This window comes from Myotis daubentonii, chromosome 1 (genome assembly GCF_963259705.1).
Source record: "Myotis daubentonii chromosome 1, mMyoDau2.1, whole genome shotgun sequence".
Taxonomy (NCBI): Eukaryota; Metazoa; Chordata; class Mammalia; order Chiroptera; family Vespertilionidae; genus Myotis; species Myotis daubentonii.
In genome coordinates, this window is record NC_081840.1 from 22,023,850 (window position 1) to 22,045,074 (window position 21,225).

A 21,225-nucleotide genomic window follows, 5' to 3' on the forward strand; every position below is an offset into this window, starting at 1 on the left:
CGGCATCAAGCAGTTTTCTGAGATAAGAAAAACAATGCTAATAAAAATGACAGTAAAATGCTCACAAATAAACAAACCCCAAGTTTGGTCCTTTGTATCCCAAGAACACCTCTTAATAAATTTAAAATACTTGTTCTACCAAGGCATTTCCTACCTACACCAAATTTCTCCAAATTATTCTTGGACTATTCTATTCTGCTTCTAGTGATAATGCAAATTAAAGAATTTCTTAACAGTCTCATATAGGACTAGCAACGTTAAGTATTAAATGATAGTCTCTGTTTCATTCCTTTTGGTGCCTAATATTTCTTCATTAATCTCCTTTCATTGAAATTATTTGCTATACCAGTACCTTAAAGTAGGCAACATTTTATGTTCATTCCCTAAGGCCATTTAACTCGTTTGTTTTTTAATATATTTTTATTGCTTTCAGAGAAGAAGCGAAAGGGAGAGAGAAACATCAATGATGAGAATCATCGATCGGCTACCTCGTGCATGCCCCACACTGGGGATAAAGCCTGCAACCCGGGCATGTGCCCTGATCAGGAATCAAACTGTGGTTTGATTCCTGATTCTATTGGTTCATAGGTTGACATTCAACCACTGAAATACAGATGAAGCAATTGATAAAAATTTTTGAGCCCTGCCTGCTGGGCCCTACGGCCATTTTAATCCATATCTTCCAAAAACTGGCAGAGACCATTTCTGATTCTGTTCACTCTTCCCCAGCCCCTCTTGACATAAGATCATAGACATGAAGCCATCGCTGTAAGGCAAAAACATGTTGAATTTAAAGTGATTCATGGGTGAGTACCACTTCCTATTTCATTGGCATTCTGAACACTGCCAGCCAAAATATTAAAAGGTTCCGACGACTGAAAGTAAAACATTCTCTATAAGAACATATATGCCTCTGTTTTCTTCTGAACTAGAGAACACATTTTGTGGTCTTTTTACAAACAATAATTCTACTGGTTACCTGGTGATGTACCTTCACACAACACAATAAAGGCGGCTGAGAAAGATCAGTACATACACATGTATTGTTGGCCAAAAGCAATCTAAGTAGCTTGTTAAACATTACTAACAGTGAGAGGGTTTTTTTTGTTTTGTTACTTTTTTTGGGGGGAGCTATTTAATGTAGCAAATTGTACATTCAATATTGACCTGTTAATGAACTTAACGCCTCTTACATGTAAGCATTCAGAATTTCAGGGAGGATAAAAGTACAGAAAGTTGTCTGGAGTTCCCACTGAATTAGTCTTCAGTACTTCAGTACTTTAACTTCAAGTTCTTGAACCGAACGTGATACTATTCAAATACTAATAAATATGATCTCTATACACACAGTATTTAATGTAGGTCATAAAACTAAGAGGTTTTTGCCTGGAGTCCAAAAGTGAGCATTTAAAAATATTCAAGCCCTTTGGTGAACAGACTTATGACTTGCTGAGTTGGATTACAAAGCAGAAATGGTGTTTGAGGAAGAAGGCTCCTCTGTGTCTCCTCTCATCTAGAAAATGACATTTTTCTTCGCAGAATGAAAAAGGAAAAAGACCTTCTTTCCTACTTTTATACAAGCTATTTGGTTGTTAGGTCTGCATGTTCTAGGTTCCTCCTGGTACTATACACAAGAGAGGAATCTGTGCTGACGGCCCCGCTTCCCAATCACGAGCAATCTGGCAGGAACCTGAAAACCTGACAGGCTTAAAGGCTGCCTGCCAGAGGGCTCTGCATCTCCATACTCCTTCCCTGCAACTCTGATTAAAAAATCAACAATTCAAGTTTAGCAGTAAGGCAATAGGCTCCTGAGTTCCATGGAGTACGTTAGTTCTGGCCACCAGGTGTCAAAGTCAGAGCAAGGAAAATAAAAACATAACAGCATCAAGGGAGAAAGTAAAAAGCGGGAGAGCAGGAAAGAGGGAGGGACAAAGAGAGGATCAAAAACTAAAATAATAAAACATCATGTGACAGAACAGATGTACTCCAGGGAACAGGTGAATATTTGAAATTGTCTGTACTAGTCTTTGCGACATTCAGATAAAGAAACCAGCAATACAACAAAGGTAAGTGTTTTGAACATCACTGAGCCTTGTGTTACAGCATGTACCATGGAATCATTGAGCTATTTAATATTCAATGGGGAAGAGGTTTGGGGATGTTTGGCTAGCATGTAATTGGAACACACCATTTTAAAAAGCAATAAACATAAAATTAAGAAGACAAGAGAAAGGGACCCATGCTGTACAGCCCATGAATCTCATTGGCTTTATCATGAAAGTTTATTGTTTTTAATCCTAGTACAATCAGCTACCAGTTACATACAGTAAAAAACAAAAACAGCCACAAAGCAACGATGATAGAGATAGTCCGTGACATTGTACAGTGGAGAAAGTATTTTCTGTCAGAATCCTCCAGCAGATCCCCACCTGCTTCCAGCAGTTAAGCTATTACTCCCACCCTCCCCAATAGTTTGTTTAAAAAATTAATATCTTGCTTAGGTACAGCAAGATCCTAATACCTCTTGGGGACACTGACGAACTTTAAAAAACTAAAGCAGTAGAAACAAAACAAAAACTGAACCGTGGAAGCAAGGTGACACACAATGAAACTCCAGGAAGCCTTGGCTTCAGATCACCTCAATGCGAACCATCTGGAAGGAAAAGAAAAGGCTGTCACGCCAGGGAAATTCAGTAGACCTTAGTAATTCAGTGCTCCACTCCTTCACAAATCTACAGAATGCATACTTCTTTTTAGAATAATGTTTTATAAATGTTGGTAGCTGGAATATACTTACTCAATATAGAAGCATTTTTAACAAAGCATGCTGTCTACTTTATCTCAAACCCTTCATCAACCACACAGCAGGACTTGTATGACTATGTATCCTTACCTTAAGGAACAATGACTTCGTTTGAAAACGAAGTCTCATATATATTTGGTTCGATTGAGGGCTTTTTCAGCCAGGTGACCACTTTCATCTGTGATCTTCTCCCAATCAGTCTGTCCGACCACAAAACCTATGGCCCTTTTCCTATCTGCGTCCTTCTTTTCCTCCAGGTCTGCCCATCGCACCTAGAAAGAACACAGCATTAGGCTGGGCTTTAGGAAAAATAAATATACAAAAGGCCTTTCCCATCTCTGGGTATTTAAAGAGATAGGATAACTAACAGGAAGCCAGTTTAAAAAACTAGAAATTAACTGGAAGAATTGGAGAAAGGCAAATTCTTATGTTACAGAAAGAACTCTCTAGTTAATCACCAAGTCCTCACCAATGCAGCTCCCAAACAGTCCAGCTTTCAGCTCAGTCCTGTTTCTTCCAACTCCTGTAACTCATTTACTGACCTGTTGTTCTTGTTTTTTGTTTAACCTAAAGCAAGCACTAACCTGCATTCTCACTCCCTCAATCCATTCTGCTAGAGTGCTCTCCTTAAAAGACACAGTTGTAACTCTCATCTGCTTTGAATCCTTCCCCTACTGAATAAAAGCAAGCACACAGGTTCCTCTGAAGCTAGCTCTGTCTACTCTTCTGTGGCATCTCTGGGCAGTGCCTACAGAATAATGACTTTCAGCTAGAAATGGCTTCTTAAATGTCAGTGTCCCTCCTAGAGGTACTGTTATTGAGATTTACAGTCTCAATTTTTTGGCCATTTATCTTAACTATTAACAGAAAAATGTTAACACTGAAAATTTGGAGGTACGTATATTTCATCCACTGTCACTAAAAATATTTCTAAAATGAGTGAGTTCAGCAAATAAAATAAGGGATATGTTCATCTTCCGCAGTCATCAAAGAAACAAACTGAAAGTCCACTTGAGCTGCCACTTTATACCCAATTAAGCAAGAGAAACCTTTAAAAAATAAATTACATTTTAAAACCTTACCATTTTGGTAAAATCCTAACGTGGTCAATTCTACTAAATGATCTTTTCTTATAGTGGAAGTTAATCCCAGGAACCTGCCTGGTATTTGTAAAAAGCTGAGTTATAGAAATCAAGAGAGCCCAGGAAAGGAATGAACAATGAATTCTGTATTCCTTGCTACCTGTAAGATCTTCTGGTGCTCTGATGTTGATTTTGATGAGTGGTTTGGGAGTTAAAACTATTTGAAATGAGGGTGTGAGGCAGGGGTGGAGTTCAAGTGGAGCCACTTTAAAGAAAAATAGAAAAAAATATTTCTCATTTGAGATTATTTGTTACCAGAACTACACCAAATTATCATTCCCAAGAAGAGTTATTTTTATTCTGGTGCCCCAACCTTAAAAGTGGAATAAGAAGTGTCAATACAAGTAGTTCCTGGGTGGAGCCGAGCACATAAAGAAGGCCGTTAATCAGATCTCCCTTCCCCAACTCCTCAAGTTATGTAGACAAAGGGGGTGGATTGGGGCAGGGGATAGGGACTATGAAGTATGTGAAAGAGCTTCGAAACCTGGAGTTCTCTGTGATGGCATCTACCATAATGAAGTTTTATTCTCTTACAATAAGTGTTCTTTCACTAGTAAAGTACTGAGGAAATTCATAAAAAAGCAATGATGTATAAAAGAAATGATACACAACCTCATTCTTATGTAAAGAAATGTAAAATGAGGTACCTTTTTTCACTTATCAGATTGTGAAAAGTTTGATAACAGCACTGCAGGGACAAGTATGGAAAAATAGGCATTTACTGACACGAGGGTGTATAAACAGATGTAACCTTTCTGGAAAACAATCTCACAATTTCTGTCAGAAATGATAAATCTCACTCTATGAGCTTGCAATTTTAGTGCTAAAAATCTAGGGAAATACTTTCAAAGAGACACCAAGACATATACTTCACGACTTTCACCATAGTATTTATAATAGCAATAATATGAAAACAGCGTAAGTATCTACCAACAAGGGACTGGATAAATGACTGACTGTACAACCAAAAATGGCATGCAAGGAAACCATTTAAGAGGTACTTATATAGGAAGATGGACAGATTTGCTGGAAAAGGCTTATGCAGATCAGCTATATATATAAAAGCCAAACAACAGAACTACTGGAACAACTGGCCGCTATGATGTGCACTATGGCAGCCAACGGGCCCAATTGGGGTCCCAATCAAGCCCCCCCAACCTCCCGCGTTCCCACCTCCCCCCACCGGCCAGGCCCCCACCCGTGCACAAATTCGTGTACTGGGCCTCTATATAATATGATCCCTTTTGCTTTGTTACTTTTTTTTGAAGAATATACACAAATATCACTTTTACTGAATTTGATATCTATGTGGAAGACCTATCCAACTTAATTTCTCTGCTCCCTTTTATAACAAACCTTCTTCAAAAAAGTTTTCTAGCCTGGCCGGGTGTGGTTGATCAATGAACCATTCCCAGTCAGGGCACCTGCCCGGGATTGTGGGCTCCATCCCCGAAGGGGACATGCAGGAGGCAGCTGAGCAATGATTCTCTCTCATCACTGATGTTTCCATCTCTCCCTCTCCTTCTCTCTTCCTCCCTGAAATCAATAAAAATATATACATAAAAAAAAAAGTTGTCTACATTTGCTATCTGTACTTCTTCATTTCCTATTCCTTCTTCAATGTGCTCCAAACTGGCTTCTGTCCTTCAACTCTCAAAGAAAATTTGATTGATTATTGATCAATCATCAGAGATCTTCATGTGCCAAATTCAATGGCTATTTCTCTGTTCCCAATGTACCTGTCTTCTTTGTATCATTTAATGATGGACTATTCTTTACTTCTTGAAACATTTACCTCTACCTGAACTTCTAAATTTTGGAGTCCTGAGTCCTATTATCATTTCTAACTTAATTGGTCCCTCACTGAACTTACAACTTTTGACTCTCAAACTTATGGCTCTTCCAGTTTTTCTCCAATTCAGTAAATGGCACCACATACACAGAGTGCTTATGGACAGAACCAGAAGAGCCACCCCTGATTCTATCCACTACTGGGCTCTCTACAGCTAATCCATTAAGAAGTCCCATTAATTCTCTTTAACACTTTTCTCTGCACCTGGCTCTTTTGCCCCATGACAAAATGGCACAAGGGGCCATGCCAAAGTCCTTTAAGGTTGACAACATGCTAGTCACTTCTGTTCTCCATTTTTAAGTTATGTGTACATTTTGAGCCGCTAATTTGTAAAATCTGACTCATTTTTCTGACGTGTAATATGATATAGAATAAACTATACTATAAAAAAAATAGCATTCAGCCCTGGCCGGTTTGGCTCAGTGGACAGAGTATCAGCTTGCGGACCCAAGGGTCCCAGGTTCGATTCCTGTCAAGGGCACATGCCTGGGTTACTGGCTCAATCCAACGTGCAAGAGGCAGCCAATCAATGGTTCCTGCTCATCGTTGATGTTTCTATCTCTGTCTTCCTCTCCCTTCCTCTCTGAAATCAATAAAAATATACTGAAACAAAAATAGCATTCATGCTTATAACTTTCAAAAACCAGATGCCCAAAAGGGCCCTTCATCTGTTGACAATTAGTGACAAAGTCTCTTACCCTCTTCTTCCCAGGCTCAGAAGCACGAGTATCATAATCATCAGGGAGCTGAAGATAATCCTCCATTCTGCTGGCAATTGCCTCCCAGTCACGTTTCCTTTTAGTACCAGTTCTCAAGCCATCCAACTTGTCTGAGGGACAAACACAGAGCCGCAGCATTAAGGAAGAGTGTGAGTTTGCGCATGACACACAAACAAGGGAAAAGAAGGCTGGAACACTGTCAGAGGGCACATCCAGATTTCTGAGAGCAGCATTACTTGAAGATCCAAACTATCTTCTCAGCTGAGATAATATCAAGTTCTGTGCAATTTCCATTATTTATTTGATGTTCATACTGGTAGCCATTACATGATGTTAGTTTAAGTAACAAATACAGGCAGAGCAAGAAAGGCACTTGTCTCATGGCTTCCTTGTCCTCCACCCCACCCTCTGCCCCAACACAACACTTCAGCTTGATGTTCAAGGAAAACGCAAAGTTGGATTAAAAAAATTTTTTTTTCTTCCATTCTTTTTTTCTTTAACACAGTATTAATATCACTCATTTGATCTGCAATCATGTGTGATACTGTGTCATATGAAAAGTACTACCAAAAACTTAACGAGCCAAGCTAATGTTTTAAAAAAAGTTTTAGATGAACAGTTTCTTGGGATTTTGACCTCTGTGAGAAGATTCACCATGAGTTATTGTTTCTGAGTAAGTTGACTGCACAAATCACCACTTTCTTTGGTTATACCATGTAGTACTGTTGACCATTTTGAGGCAAGGGCGTCAGCCAAAGTGTCCAGACCTGAATTTTCTTTCTGAATCCTCAATCTTTTTCAAGGCCCCCAAAGTGTAATCAATTAAATGATAGGTATTGCTGATTCAGAAATTATGAGATTCAAGTTTAGGTGTCTTCAAGAACAACACACGATGAAAATGTGTGGTCTTTTGTTTGTGTGTGTGATCTTTTTTATTGGTTAATACTGATTTTGATTTCTACATGTGAAATATTAAGAGTTATATATTTTAGTTACTTTGAAGCACTAAACTTTTGAATCATTTGTAGTTACATAAACACACTATTATTAAGCAGGTCAATAAAGGAAAACCTAAATACTTCAGAACACTCAATATTTACACTTCATTAGACTCCATAAAGGGTGCAGAGTGTATATAATAGAAAGCTGTTAGGCGTCAAGTTGGAGAGAACTTGATATGAAAAGTACAACGGAAGCAGTGGCAGGAGAGAGGGTGAGTTTATGCTTCAAATGTGAAAGTTTCACACACAACTAACTGAACCATACCATACAGGTTACAAAAACCAGTAAGATTCTGCATACTTGGCAAAGCTTTATTTCCTAAACGTCTCCCCCATAAAAGTAATAGTATTTAAAAAACCAGCAAGGCAAACTACAACACTTTACAAAACTCAGGAAATTTTTTTCATATTACTTTGGAAATTTTTTACATGGATGAGTTAAACAGAAATAGTCTCTTAACCTCTGTAAATCACATGTTGTACCAAATGGCTCTATCCACATGTATCTGACAGGCCATATTATACAGGATCTTAAAGAAGTGACCCTTCGATTGTACAGGGACATAGTATTAGAAAACCAATAAAGTCCCACAAACCATAAAACTGTTCTCAGTTCAACAGTGTAGAGTATAACCAAAAGAGTAGGAAGCTCTCATACACTTTTTATTAAATGAACTCCAAAGGATTTCCAAACTTAATAAGATCAACTTTGACATTAACGTACTTCAAAGGAAAGTTTCACGTATCAATACCAAGAATAAGCATGGCCAAGCAGCAATGCAGGACAGTGTGAAAACTGCAAGAACGTTTTCTCTTACACTATGTACATGACAGGCGTTACAGACCAGGCCTTCTCCATTTGCAACATGGAAGTTCAGAATATGTAGTCTAGTCTGAACACCCTTGTTTGTCATGTTTAATTTGAAATCTGATCGTGCACAACATGTTTAAAGTTTCTTTCTTGGGGTGAAGAAAGTTCATATCTCTTCCACATGGCTTCCTGGAAACCCAAACACACATGTATGGCATAAGGCGAGGGTAGAGGAATCTGGGGTGTTAGTTACAGAAGACAACTGGTGTCCAATACACTCATTACTTATGATTTTCAGAGGTTTGAGTTTCAAAAGATGAAGTTTAATATGAAGATGAAGATTCAAATATCCAACCTGACTGGTCACAGAATTTTACCACATCTTCAAGACAGTATACATTATTATAGAGCACAAAAAAAATTTAGATACACCTATGTATTTTCCAAATAAATGATGCTCCTGAACATTTGTTGATAGTGAACCATACAAGGGTTATGTGCTTATTCAAATCATAACTGCACTCCAATTGTGAAGAGATGAAACTTCCTGACACACAGAAGGCTAACATATAATAACTCATAAGCAGAGACAAATGACGGAGATGAGAAAAGCAAAAGGACTTGATATGCAGAAACCTAAATCATGTCATTAGAACTTAAGTAGCTTCCAGGCTAAATTCCAGCATCTGATGTGCATTAGAGTGCCTGGGTCTCAGATACAAAGGAGTCAGGTGTGACTGAAGAGGAGATACAGTTTTCAACAACTTTATGATACTCAGGCCAGATGTAGTGCAGGCCAGTTCTGAATATTTCTAAAATTATACCACTTCTAATTTGCAACACTCAAACAGAGGCTGAACTGTATGCTGTACTTAATGAATGAACACAGATCAAGAGTCTGGAATGAGATTTAACACACTTCTTGAAAGATTTTAGATGAGTATTTTCTCATTGGCTGACTTATTTGTGAATCAAAATTCCTCAGTTACAAATTCAACTTTTCTGGCTCAATGTGACACTGCTAAAGCTTAATGTTTCCATTCAGTTTTATCAAGTTACCAAGAGTAACATAAGAATGTTGGTAAAGTACTCAAAAGAAAAAATTGTACCTGGTAATCAAATTTACTGAATTTTTTATGTTAAGGAAGGCAACATAAATAGGCTAATTCTCAGACAAAGATCTTCATATTTTAGAGAAGAATTTTCTTTTCAGTTGGTTCCATGGGCCAATCTCAAAGAAGCAAGCACTCTCAAGAATGCTCACACTCAATTGGTCTTCCTCCACAGGTAGATTATGTCTCAAGATAAGAAGGTGGTGCAAGAAGCAAGTCATTACATGAAACATCAATGTCACTCTTATTAAAAATAAATAAAAACTCAACTGCAAATATGTTAGAATTTATTTTCTAGATTCATTACTAGATCTTCAGTGCCTTTAATTGAAATGGTTTATTTAACAAATCCATTTCTGGAATTCACTGTGTAACATTTTGTCTTTAAAATGGACTGAATTTGTATAAAATGTATTTTCTGAGAAGCAAATGGTAGACAGGCCAGAATTTTTTCTAGAAATCAATACCAAGATTAATGACATATTTTCTTTTTCTTTTTATTGATTTCAGAGAGGAAGGGAGAGGGAGAGAGGATTAGGAACATCAATGATGAGAGTGAATAATTGATCAGCTGCCTCCTGCATCCCCCCCCACTGGGGACCAAGCTTGCAACCCGGGCATGTGCCCTCACCAGGAAACGAACCGGAATCGAACCCTGACCTCCCAGTTCACAGGAGCTACATGGATTGGGCAACAGCATATTTTCTTGAATCATTACTAAATTCCATTTTTCTTTCTCTTTAAAAATTAGGAAGGAAAACAGAAAATAGATAGGTTCAAGTTTAAGGCCTCTGGTTACATGCTTATTTAAAATATTTATCACTTTTACAATCCTTTTGTCTCTTTATGATTTCTCTTTGCCCTCAAATATAAACACCTAAATTTAGAGAACCAAAAAAGAGGGACATGATCTTTATAGTCTTACAGGTTATCCTAAAAACATAGAACTTCCAACATTCTTAATCTAATGTCAAAATAAGAAGATCTAAAGCATTATTATTATTATTAAAAGTAAGTTGTGATTATTATTATTATTTTCCTACATATTTAATAGCATTTAAACACTTATAAATGCTTTAAAAGTTTAGAAAAGGAGATAGATGGTTATTGTTAAGATTTCCTACAGAGGGAAGACTAGTGGAAGAATAAGTCAGTAACCACATACAATTTTCACATGACATACATTAGGAAAAAGTTCTAGATTTTACACAAAGTAACTATCCCAATAATACAGTAATACTACAGTTTATGGAATTATCTTTTGACATAGGATCTGGTCAACATCAATTGCAAATGTCATCAGTTGGGCAAAATAAAAGGCACAGCCTATGAGATTGTATGTAAAATGGACACCCTCTTATGTCAGAAACACAATGTGCCCCAAACAATGAAGCAGCTAAATGATTCAAATTTATTCTATGATTTTATGATCTTTAGATAGTTAGTTTAGTTCTGCAATAATAGCATGATAACCAGGAAAAGAAACATGAAGACCGACAACCATACTTCATACATTGGTAAGGTCAATCTTCTCAAAAAGTCCTTATCACACTTTCTTATTTATTGTCATATCTTAATCCACATGTTAAATGGTTCTCTTTACGGAAGGTAAAAACAAAAACGAAGAACCCTGAAAAAATGTTTTGAAATAGTGGAGGAAAATCCAGTGGATATGCATGATTTTCTGTTGGCAGATAACCTCACACTAAGCAACTCCAATTTTTGACTTAGATAATCATTTTAACCAGTTAACCTTATAATCTAGCACTAAAGGCAAGTTGAAGGAAAATATAAGTGGAATCTTATAAAGCAGGCTCTTTAAAGACCTAAATTATATGTCTACCGCTCCCCACCTAGAAACTCTAATTTATTATACAAGGAAAATAACTGCCCTTTAATTAATTAATTTTTAAGTTTCGCTATTTATTCTTACTATTATTACTACATAAAGTGTTCACAATCTGGTTCAACGTTGGGCTGCAGTTAAATACTCTTTTAGAAAAGCAGAAATTTCATCGGCACTAACATTTCTGATTAATATTAAAGAATGAATTTCAGAAGTGACAGTATTTTGTTACTACATTTATGACTTATCTCCACTTACTCTAAAAACTTTAAGTTGTATTGAAGATAGTTCCTTTAAAATGCTCTTCTTTCACTCTGTCACAAGATAAAACTATTTAAACTAGTTATGAAAGCTAGCAAAACAGACTGAGGATGTAAGGTAGGCCAAAAGCTTGGTTTAAGCAGAACTTTTGGGGAATCTGTTCTTCTTAATCAGAAAGATCTATGACCATTACCATCAGGTATCACATATAAAAACAGGAAAAAGGAAATACCCACCTAGCTTTGCCTCAGATGTGTCCATCTCCCATTTGCTTTTCGGAATGTAACCCTAAATTGTACACAGAGAGAAGCTCGAAGGGTTAGAAAGAGACACATACATGCATATCACTTTTGAACTGGAAAAGCATTAAAATTGGGAATGGATTCAGCTTCCACTCACTAGTTATAAATATATCTTTAGGGAAAACACAATCTCATTATCTTTGAAGAAACTGAATTTCCAAATTCATAAATCTGCAGTGCCCAGATTTCAGAGTAGTCACTTCAGAATAGTATCATGAAGGTGCTTAGAGGCAGCTCCAGTTCAGGACACACAACTGTAGTCTGAACAACAGCTGTATAGTAAATATGGTGAGAATGTATGGTAGTTACTGTGCTAATATTAATATCATTCAGAGTAGCAGAGGATTTCTAATACTAGCTAGGTTATTTGCTCAATTCAATTGCTATTCTCAAGTGATAGTAGGCATGAGGTCCAGAGTGTTTTTCAAGATAGTTACTTTATAGTCCAGCATAATTTTAAATATTCAAAAGAAAAGAGAAAACTTGGTATCACTGAACACAACTATGAAGTTCAACTTAATTTTTAAATGACTCCATCCATTTAGCAGTAGATCTTACAAAGGTTAATTTTACCGAATCGACTTCAGAGCATTTCTTTTTTGTAATCTGGAAGCTGATGATTATTTCTCATGTTTTCTAAAATTACATTTTCCTATTACATGAAAAACCAGAAACTTCCACAGGCAATTTACGTCTTATTTAATAAATGATGGGTTGGTTTATTTCAAACAAAGTCCCGGAAGATTTTCAAATTTCCCAATGTACCTATATAACTATGTAGTAATCCTTTCAGTTTATAACCTGGCAAGTAAATGTATGCTTTTTCCATGTAATTTACTATGATCCCCCTTTTCCTTCATTTGGACTCTGTTCTCTATTAGACCCTAACATATAGAACTTAAGTACTAGGACTTATAATAATATAGAACAGATTCAACAAAGGTGTCAGCATCATTTAAGAATCAATATATCTCTTGACTATTGGGAATGTTCAATTTCATAATATAGACTGACACACAGGTAATTTCATAATATAGACTAACACACAGGTAGATAAGTTGCAAAGTATGTTGAACATTTCATGACAGTAATATCTGTGTAAGAGTTTAATAGAGCATCAATCATTCTTCCAGGAAACCTACAGGTCTTATACATTTCTAGTCTTTAAGCCAAATGAATAATTCAATTTCAACTCATTAGACAATATTTCAGGTTTATAAATTATACCATCTTTTTCAAATACATTTTAAGAACAAACCAAGACAAAACTATGCTGAAGTGATGGTGTTAGAAGTTAATTAAGTACTGATGAAATTTGTACAAGTTATACCTCAAAAATCATCTGAAAACCTTAAGCATCATTACAATAATTATAAATTCTGAGTCACATCTACTATATTCACTGAAGCACTAATGAAGGCAAAATATAAAACCAATGATCTCTCTTCCCCTCCCCCAAATTCTCTTAACAAGAAAAGTTTGGCTTTCACCCAGCTACAGTAATCAATAAGTACATAGTACAAAATGCAAAGTTTATTGAGAATTTCAATAAAATGGTATGAATGACATAAGATTTGCTCTTAACCCTTTGGTTAAAATTTACCAAGAATCTTTTACTCTTGGAATAAAACCCAGTAGTAGAAGATCTGGACTCTGCCTTTTTCAATGGGTTAAGAGAAGTTTTATAACAGAGATAAGCAAAATAAGTATATTAGAATCTTTTACTCTTGGAATAAAACCCAATAGTAGAAGATCTGAAATCTGCATTTTTGAGTGGGCTAAGAGAAGTTCTGTAACAAAGATAAGCAAAACAAACATATTAATTTCTCCCTGCTGGAACCACACCCTGTTCTTACTTAAAACATCTTCTCACTTAAAATGTTAAGCCACTTGGAAATAAAAGAGATAGTCCAGCAGGGTAGAGTCCTAAGGCTTCCTTGCCAGTTTTCTGATCTAAAAAAATGTACTGTTACAGTAAAATAAATGTTTTATTTTTAAAAATTAAAAGTTCTACATTTTGACCTATACTTAAGCTAATCAGATGTTATGAACCAAATCCTGAACTGAATCTCCACAAAAGAAAAATGGACCCTCAGAAAGCTAACATTATAGACTTCTCACACAATCACTTACTAGTACACACGCTGCAAGTAGCTAATGAGGTCAACAGCCATATTCCAGAACAGCGTGGACCTTTAAGTGAGTTTCCTGCCTACATTTTAGCTCAAATATGCCAAAATACAACTTAATTAAGAAAAATACTTTATTTAAAGAAAAGAAAAACTGAGACTCAAATGCCATTAACTTTAAAGCTTATTTTTTAATCCACATATGAAATCTAGAAACGTAGAGGCACCATCTCTATATAAACACACAGTTTCTATCCAGAGTCCCCTATATCAGACACGGGTTTAATAGGACCACTCCTTAAAGAGCCTGTATTCTCTGGGAGGTAGGAATAATGGTTCTTGCTTTGTATATTTTCAGAAGAATATGAGAAGCAGTTTTAGCAAGGGCTGAAATATTAAGTAAACAAAATAATACTTTGAATTTAAAAAGCAACACTATTCCAAGGCATCACTAATCTTTGTACCTCATTTACCAAACACAGAAAAGTAACATAACTATATAGGTCACATATTCATGATGACAGAGTAAGGCAAACATCTCTAAGACGTATGATCAAAAGCATTTACAGGAGATACACAGTAACTTTGAACTCACACTATGTAAGTCTCTAATCAGCCTAAGCAAAATGCATTGCCTACACAGTCAAATGATTTTCCCCATCACTTAACAGCATAAAATGCAGAAGAACAAATCCAGCAGTCTATGGCAACCCTCTGCCTCCTCCTTCAATAAGTTTTCTGCCTCAGTTGACAGAAACTCAATTTTGAGATCTTACAGCAAAGAAGAGAAAATTATGCATATGGGGTAGTCTGTACCAGATATCTGCTGAAGTGCAAGAATACCCTTTGATCTGTAATTGATTTTCTTAAAAGGTATACTCCCCTAAAGCCACCCACAAATAGATGAATGAATAAAAGGTAAGTTTCTTAGTATTCTTAAAATTTTCTTGTAATAACACAGTAGAGGGTTCTTTTGAGCAGGAGAAAAAAAATATCCAGAAGTTTCCTTGAAGATGATTATGGAAACTTCTACCACTAAGGTGCACATCAACAGTAATAATCTGACCATTAATCTGAATTTAAACACCTAAGAATTTTAATAAAAAGACACTTTGTTCAAAGTGGTTGGTCTGTCTCCTACCAGTTCGTTTTCCTCTTCTTCTGCATCTTTCTTTTCTTCCTTCTGTTCTTCGATATTTGCATCAAAATCTTCCATCTCTACCTACACCACCCCAATAATCATAATAAAAAAAAGACTGAGTTAACATTTAAGAAAATGTTGATTCCCTCATTGAGATCTGAAATGAACACAGTTGCCCAGAGAGAGACAGCAGACTCACTGTTACATACTAATTAATTTTTAACACCCTAAACTTCAAAATACACTGATAAAAAGCAATAATATTCCTGCCTTTAATTTTTCTGGGATATCTATCTTTACAATTTCCTAAGGAGTATAATGATCTGTCCTACCTACGTTGATAATTATCTATTTTGAATGCTTATGAATTACTAAAATTTCCTTTAAGAACCTTTAGCAAGCATTTTTCTAATCAAGTAAAACATGTATATGATCCAAATTTAAAAATGTAAAAAATGTTATAGTGAACAGTAAAATGACAGTAGCTTGGTCCAGAATGGTAGCAATGCAAATAGAGAGGTATTTATAGGGTGAAATCTGAATATGAACTCTATATGAGGTGACTCAGACTTCTAGTTTTGTAAGAGAATGCCCTTGTTCTTGGGATACCTACTGAAATATTGAGGGGTGAATGGTTATGAGATCTGCAGCTTCACTCTCAAATGGTTCCACAATAAAAGGTTAATATGCAAATTAACCTTTTCAGGGGGAATAACTGAACAACTGGTCACTATGACGTGCGCTGACCACCAGGGGGCACACGCAGAACACGGCAGGCAACAGCAGCAGGCGAGAGAGCGCAGAACATGGCGGGCATAAGCCGTGGCAGGATGGTGGAGGTGAGTGGGGGCACCAGACCAAGGTGGGGTGCTGGTGGCTGTCATCAGGGTGAGCCTCTGGTGGTTACTCAAAATTCTTTGCTCCCATGCGCCGCAGTCCTTCTTGGTGCTTGCACCTGCTCCCAGCGCTGGCCCCACTTGCACCCACTACCGGCGCCGGAGCTGCCACTCGCACCCGCTGCTGGCACCTAGTGCCGGCACCGATCACCGGGCGCCAGCACCAATAGCTCGGTGCCTTCAGCAGGTGCGAGCAGCAGCTGCCAGCCCTGATCGCCCCTCAGGGCTTCTCTACCTCCCGTGCTCCTGAGGGGTGATCGGGGCGGGCAGCCACCTCTCATACCCACTGCCGGCGACAGCCCAACTCACACCTGTTGCTGGCGCCAGCCCCAATTGCTCCACACCATCAGCAGGTACAAGCAGGGCTGGTGCCAGCAGTGTGTGGGAGCAGGAGCGGGGTTGCTGGCAGACAGGGGACCAGGGGCCACAGTGGGAGGGGCCGGGCGGGGGCGTGGAGGATGGGCCAAGACCTGCCCCGGTGCCCACCGCAGCCTCGTGGCCCCCTACTAGTAATAATAATGAGGAGGAGAGGGAGAATATTATCTATATAGAGAAAAATGTGGCAAAATATTAATAACTGATGAATCTCAATTATAGTTGTACAGGTGCTCTTATATTATTTGTGCAACTTTTCTATAGTTTAAATCTTTTTCAAAGTAAAAAGGGTAAGGAAAAGGTCATTTTGCACTGCCTTTGAGGCAAAAGACCCTCACCTCTTCAATAGCAGCATCTTGCAACAAAGAACGAATGTCCAGACGCATCATATGACGAGGTGCAGTTTCCCAGTGATCAGCCATCTATTGAGAGATTCAGAGGATCAAGTTATCTCTGTAAACTATTCAAAGAACGACCAAGGGAGCATCCAAGACAAATAAACTAATGTTGTGAAGTCTAACAGGCTAGCTCCAGGGAGAGCTAGGCCATCTTTTTCACTCAGTGGTTCTCAACCTTCCTAATGCTGCTACCCTTTAATACAGTTCCTCATGTTGTGGTGACCCCCAACCATAAAACTGTTTTTGTTGCTACTTCATAACTGTAATTTTGCTACTGTTATGAATCGTAATGTAAATATCTGATATGCAGGATGTATTTCCATTGTTCGCGACCCACAGGTTGAGAATCGCTCAAAAGGATAAGAAACATTTACTAAAGCAGATAGAAAAGATATTTTGAAAGTAAATGGGATAAACAAGAAATTCCAGACATCAGAGATGAGACAGCCTAAATGAAGTTTAAAATACAACACATTCTATGTTTAAAAAAATCACCTTGTTTATTTCTTTAAGCTTTCTTCCATGAATATTTCTCTTGCCACAAGTCTGGTTATCGGCACTCATTTCAGCCAAATACACCTAAGAAAGAATAAATAACGGTTAGGCAAACAAATACAGCACTTACATCATAACACAAAGTACTCAAAAATTATTTTAAGTCTTTACCTCAAATCCCTTGGTTTTTGCTGCACTCCAAAACTGGTCAAAATGTCTAACTCTGTCATTGATGGCATCCAGGATGATGAAAGGGAAAAAGCCATCATCAAGAGTCTTTTTGAAAGTTTTGAACATGCTGGTGCGATAGGTCTCCTCCATCTCAGCTTCATATTCATATTCCATTACCTAAGATCCCCCAAAAGAGATATGGAGTTAGCAAAAGCAAAGAATCATCCTACACCTCTTCTTTGGTCAGCATCTGGACAGAGATAGATTTATAGTCATTACTTCATACCAGAGTACTAAAGTTTGTGTTAAAAAAACAGAGAACTCTCTTTCTTTTCTCCCAAAAAGCCATATTTCTCCTTTCATTGTTAATGAATTAGGATGTAACCATACCTTCTTTTTCACTTTCTTTCCAGAATCTGGATCTTTTTCTTCTTTTTCCACTTCAGTGATGAAGTAATCATCCAGGCTTAGAACTCTGGGTGCAGGTCCTCCAAATTCTACCTCCTTATCCTAAGAACCAGATAGTTCAGAAAGTTAGAGAATTTATGAAATAAATTAATGAATGTTTACACTAAAGTTCCTTCTTGTGGCTAAATAATATGCAATCTTCTGGTGGTTTCAAATCACACAGAAGCAAAAATATTTGTCTAAGCAGATCAAAATTTATACGGGATAGCCTCTACCATATGAGCCAACAAAAATGGATCAAATGGGAAATTCTGTATTGATAAACGCTGCCTGGTAAAAAGACAAGCAGCTAACAAAAGCAACTGACTCTTTGGCTTTTCCATACTCACTCGAATAAGTTTTGCAACATGTGTCTTTCCACTGCCTGGCAATCCTCTCATTATAACAACAATCTGAAACACAATAAAAAAAAAAGAATCACTCAGAGAAGATTTTTTTTTACAATAAAATCTTATAGTTAACAATGATCTGTATCATTCTCCATGACAGACCACATGATACGCCATGAAACAAATGTTAATAAATTTTAAAGAATAGAAATAATATAAACTACTATGACTACAATGGAATAACAAAGAACAAGAAGAAAAATAAAAACATACTTTGAGATAAATAAAAATGAAGGCAGCATACCAAAACTTATGAGATGTAGCTAAAGCTGTGCTCATAAGGAAATTTATCAAGAAGAAAAATCTCAAATAATAACGTAACCTTTTACCTTAAGACACTGTAAAAAGAAGAACAAACTAAATCTAAAGCAACCAGATGGAATGAAATAATAAACATTAGGGCAGAAGTTAATAAAATGGAGAACAGAAAAACAGTAAAAGCTGGTTCTTTGAAAATATCAAAAAAATTGACACACTTTTAGCTAGAGTGACAAAGAAAAAAGAGAGAAGACTCAAATTATTAGAATCAGAAATGAAAGAGGAGACATGACTGCCAACCTTATAGAAATAAAAAAAGGATTATAAAGGAATACTATGAAAAATGATAGGCCAACAAATTAGATCATGAAATGGACAAATCTCTAGAAAGACACAGACTATTGAAACTGACTCAAGAAATAATTAGAACTAGGACAAGAGATTGAATTTGATATCAGAAACTACCCACAAAGAGCACTGGTTGGGTGGCTAAGTTGATTGGACTGTCATCTCGTACAACAAAGAGTTGGGGGTTCGATTCCTAATCAGGACACATACCTAGGTTGCGGGTTCAATCGCCAATTGGGTGAGTACAGAGGCAACTGATTGATGTTTCTTTCACAGTGATGTTTCCCTCTATCTCTCTCTCTCTCCCTTTCTTTCTCTAAAACATATCCTCGGGTGAGGATTAAAAAACTATCCACAAGGAAAAGCTCAGGCCCAGAAGACTATAGTACATTATTGAATTCTAACATTTAAAGAAGAATTAATACCAACACTTCACAAACTCTTCCCAAAAATAGAAGAGGAAGGAACAATTCTGAACTCATTTTATGAGGCCATTTCAAATCAAGCAGATAACCTGGATACCAAAACCAAATACATCACAAGAAAATCACAGATATCTTTTATGAATATAGATGCAAAAATCCTCAACATAATACTAGCAAACTGAATCCAAAAACATATAAAAAGCATTACACACCAAGTGAATTTATCTCAGGGATGTAAATTAATATCTGAAAAGCAATTAATGTAATATATATCAATATAATAAAAAACAAAAATACACACAATACAGTAAAATAAAAAAATCTACTTATATAAAAACCATGGGTGGTGTTAGTCACATACAGAGGAACAGCGACCAAGCGGAAGGAAGTCAGTCCTACAGGGGTCTTGGCAACGGCTGTGCCCTACCCCCAGCTGTTTCCCTGAGCTGTTTCCTGTAAGGGCGGAGTTTGAGGCAGGAACCCGCCCTGGGAGCGTAGAGGCAGATCTTTCTAAAGTGTGCCCCAGCACGGGGTGAACCTGAGTGGGGTGGCTGAAAGGCTTAGAAAAGACAGACAAGAGAATAAAAGCCGGGTCTCCGTGGGACGCTGCTTCTCTGAGAGACAGCGACCACACCCACAGCCATGCCTTTAGTTTATAGCAGATGCTAGGAGGCAAAGTAAGGGCGTGACCAGATGTTTACAAGCATCCTCCTGGGTTTCAATCCTACTCAACTACATGCACCTGAACTCTATCAAGCCCACATCACTCAGGCACGTGGGGCCACCTGTTCCGTCCATAGGTTCAAGCTTACAACTACATCTGTTGGCTATAATTGTGCTGGGAGGGCCCTGCCCTCCAAGCTGGGACTTGCACGTGGCAATGAGAGGACTGTGCCCTCTCATTAGTCCAAGGCTTGAACCTGTCCAAAACACTGTAGCGGCTCCCCACAATAAAGTTTTAATTCTGTTTCTTTGTTACTAATGTTGTAGCCACATACCATAACAAAGAAACAAAGGAAAATTTCCCCATCAAATTTCTGAATAGTATTACTCCTTCGGGAATGCCGTGTCATAAATTAAAATGGAAAGTGGGTGCAATCATCATGCTATTGAGAAATCTCAATAGTAAATGGGGTCTTTGTAATGGTACCAGATTTATTATCAAAAGATTACGACCTAACATTATTGAAGCCGAGTATTAACAGGATCTGCAGAGGGAGAGGCTGTTCTGATTCCAAGAATTAATTTGTCCCCATCTGACACTGGCCTCCCATTTAAATTGATTCAACAACCGTTTCCCGTGATGCCAGCATTTGTGATGACTATTAATAAATCACAAGGACAAACTGTAGAAAGAGTAGGCATGTTCCTACCTGAACCCCTTTTTGCACATGGTCAGTTATATGTTGCTTTCTCTCGAGTTTGAAGAGCATGTGATGTTACAGTTAAAGTTCTAAGTACTTCATCACAAGGGAAATTAGTCAAGCACTCTTAAAGTGTTTTCACTCTTAATGTGGTGTACAGGGAGATATTAGAATAAGTTTAATCCCTTTATCAGTCATTGTTTGCATCACTGTTGTTTTTACATCATGTTTTTGTTGTTTTCATATCATGTTTTTGTTGTTCTTATATCATGCCTCTGTTGTTATATCCTTTTGTTACTATTTATTTATTAATAAATTTATATATTATTTTCATATACATTTTACTAATTTCCTTTCATCTATCACACTTCTATTATAGAGAAAGGGCAAATAGCAATATTAAAATATCTCTGCTAATTCCCTTTTTTTAAAAAATATATTTTATTGATTTTTTACAGAGAGGAAGGGAGAGGGATAGAGAGCTAGAAACATTGATGAGAGAGAAACATCGATCAGCTG

General features: G+C 37.1%; 1 protein-coding gene across 5 annotated transcripts in view; it reads right to left on the reverse strand.

The window, feature by feature from the left end:
* Window positions 1-2,240: 2,240 nt before the first annotated feature.
* Window positions 2,241-21,225, reverse strand: part of YLPM1 (YLP motif containing 1) — a 65,252-nt gene continuing 46,267 nt past the window's right edge. For 3 of the 5 annotated variants that reach the window (XM_059690404.1, XM_059690435.1, XM_059690427.1), the window contains 10 exons: window positions 18,252-18,314; window positions 17,845-17,964; window positions 17,455-17,631; window positions 17,284-17,367; window positions 16,729-16,812; window positions 15,120-15,200; window positions 11,784-11,835; window positions 6,496-6,626; window positions 2,894-3,075; window positions 2,241-2,653 (listed from right to left, as the gene is read on the reverse strand). In XM_059690404.1, coding sequence (XP_059546387.1) covers window positions 2,929-3,075; window positions 6,496-6,626; window positions 11,784-11,835; window positions 15,120-15,200; window positions 16,729-16,812; window positions 17,284-17,367; window positions 17,455-17,631; window positions 17,845-17,964; window positions 18,252-18,314 — 939 coding nt within the window. In that variant the 3' untranslated portion in view covers window positions 2,241-2,653; window positions 2,894-2,928. Of the gene's footprint in view, window positions 2,654-2,893; window positions 3,076-6,495; window positions 6,627-11,783; window positions 11,836-15,119; window positions 15,201-16,728; window positions 16,813-17,283; window positions 17,368-17,454; window positions 17,632-17,844; window positions 17,965-18,251; window positions 18,315-21,225 lie in introns of those variants that run through there. The other 2 variants (XM_059690415.1, XR_009452050.1) reach the window with 2 other exon arrangements.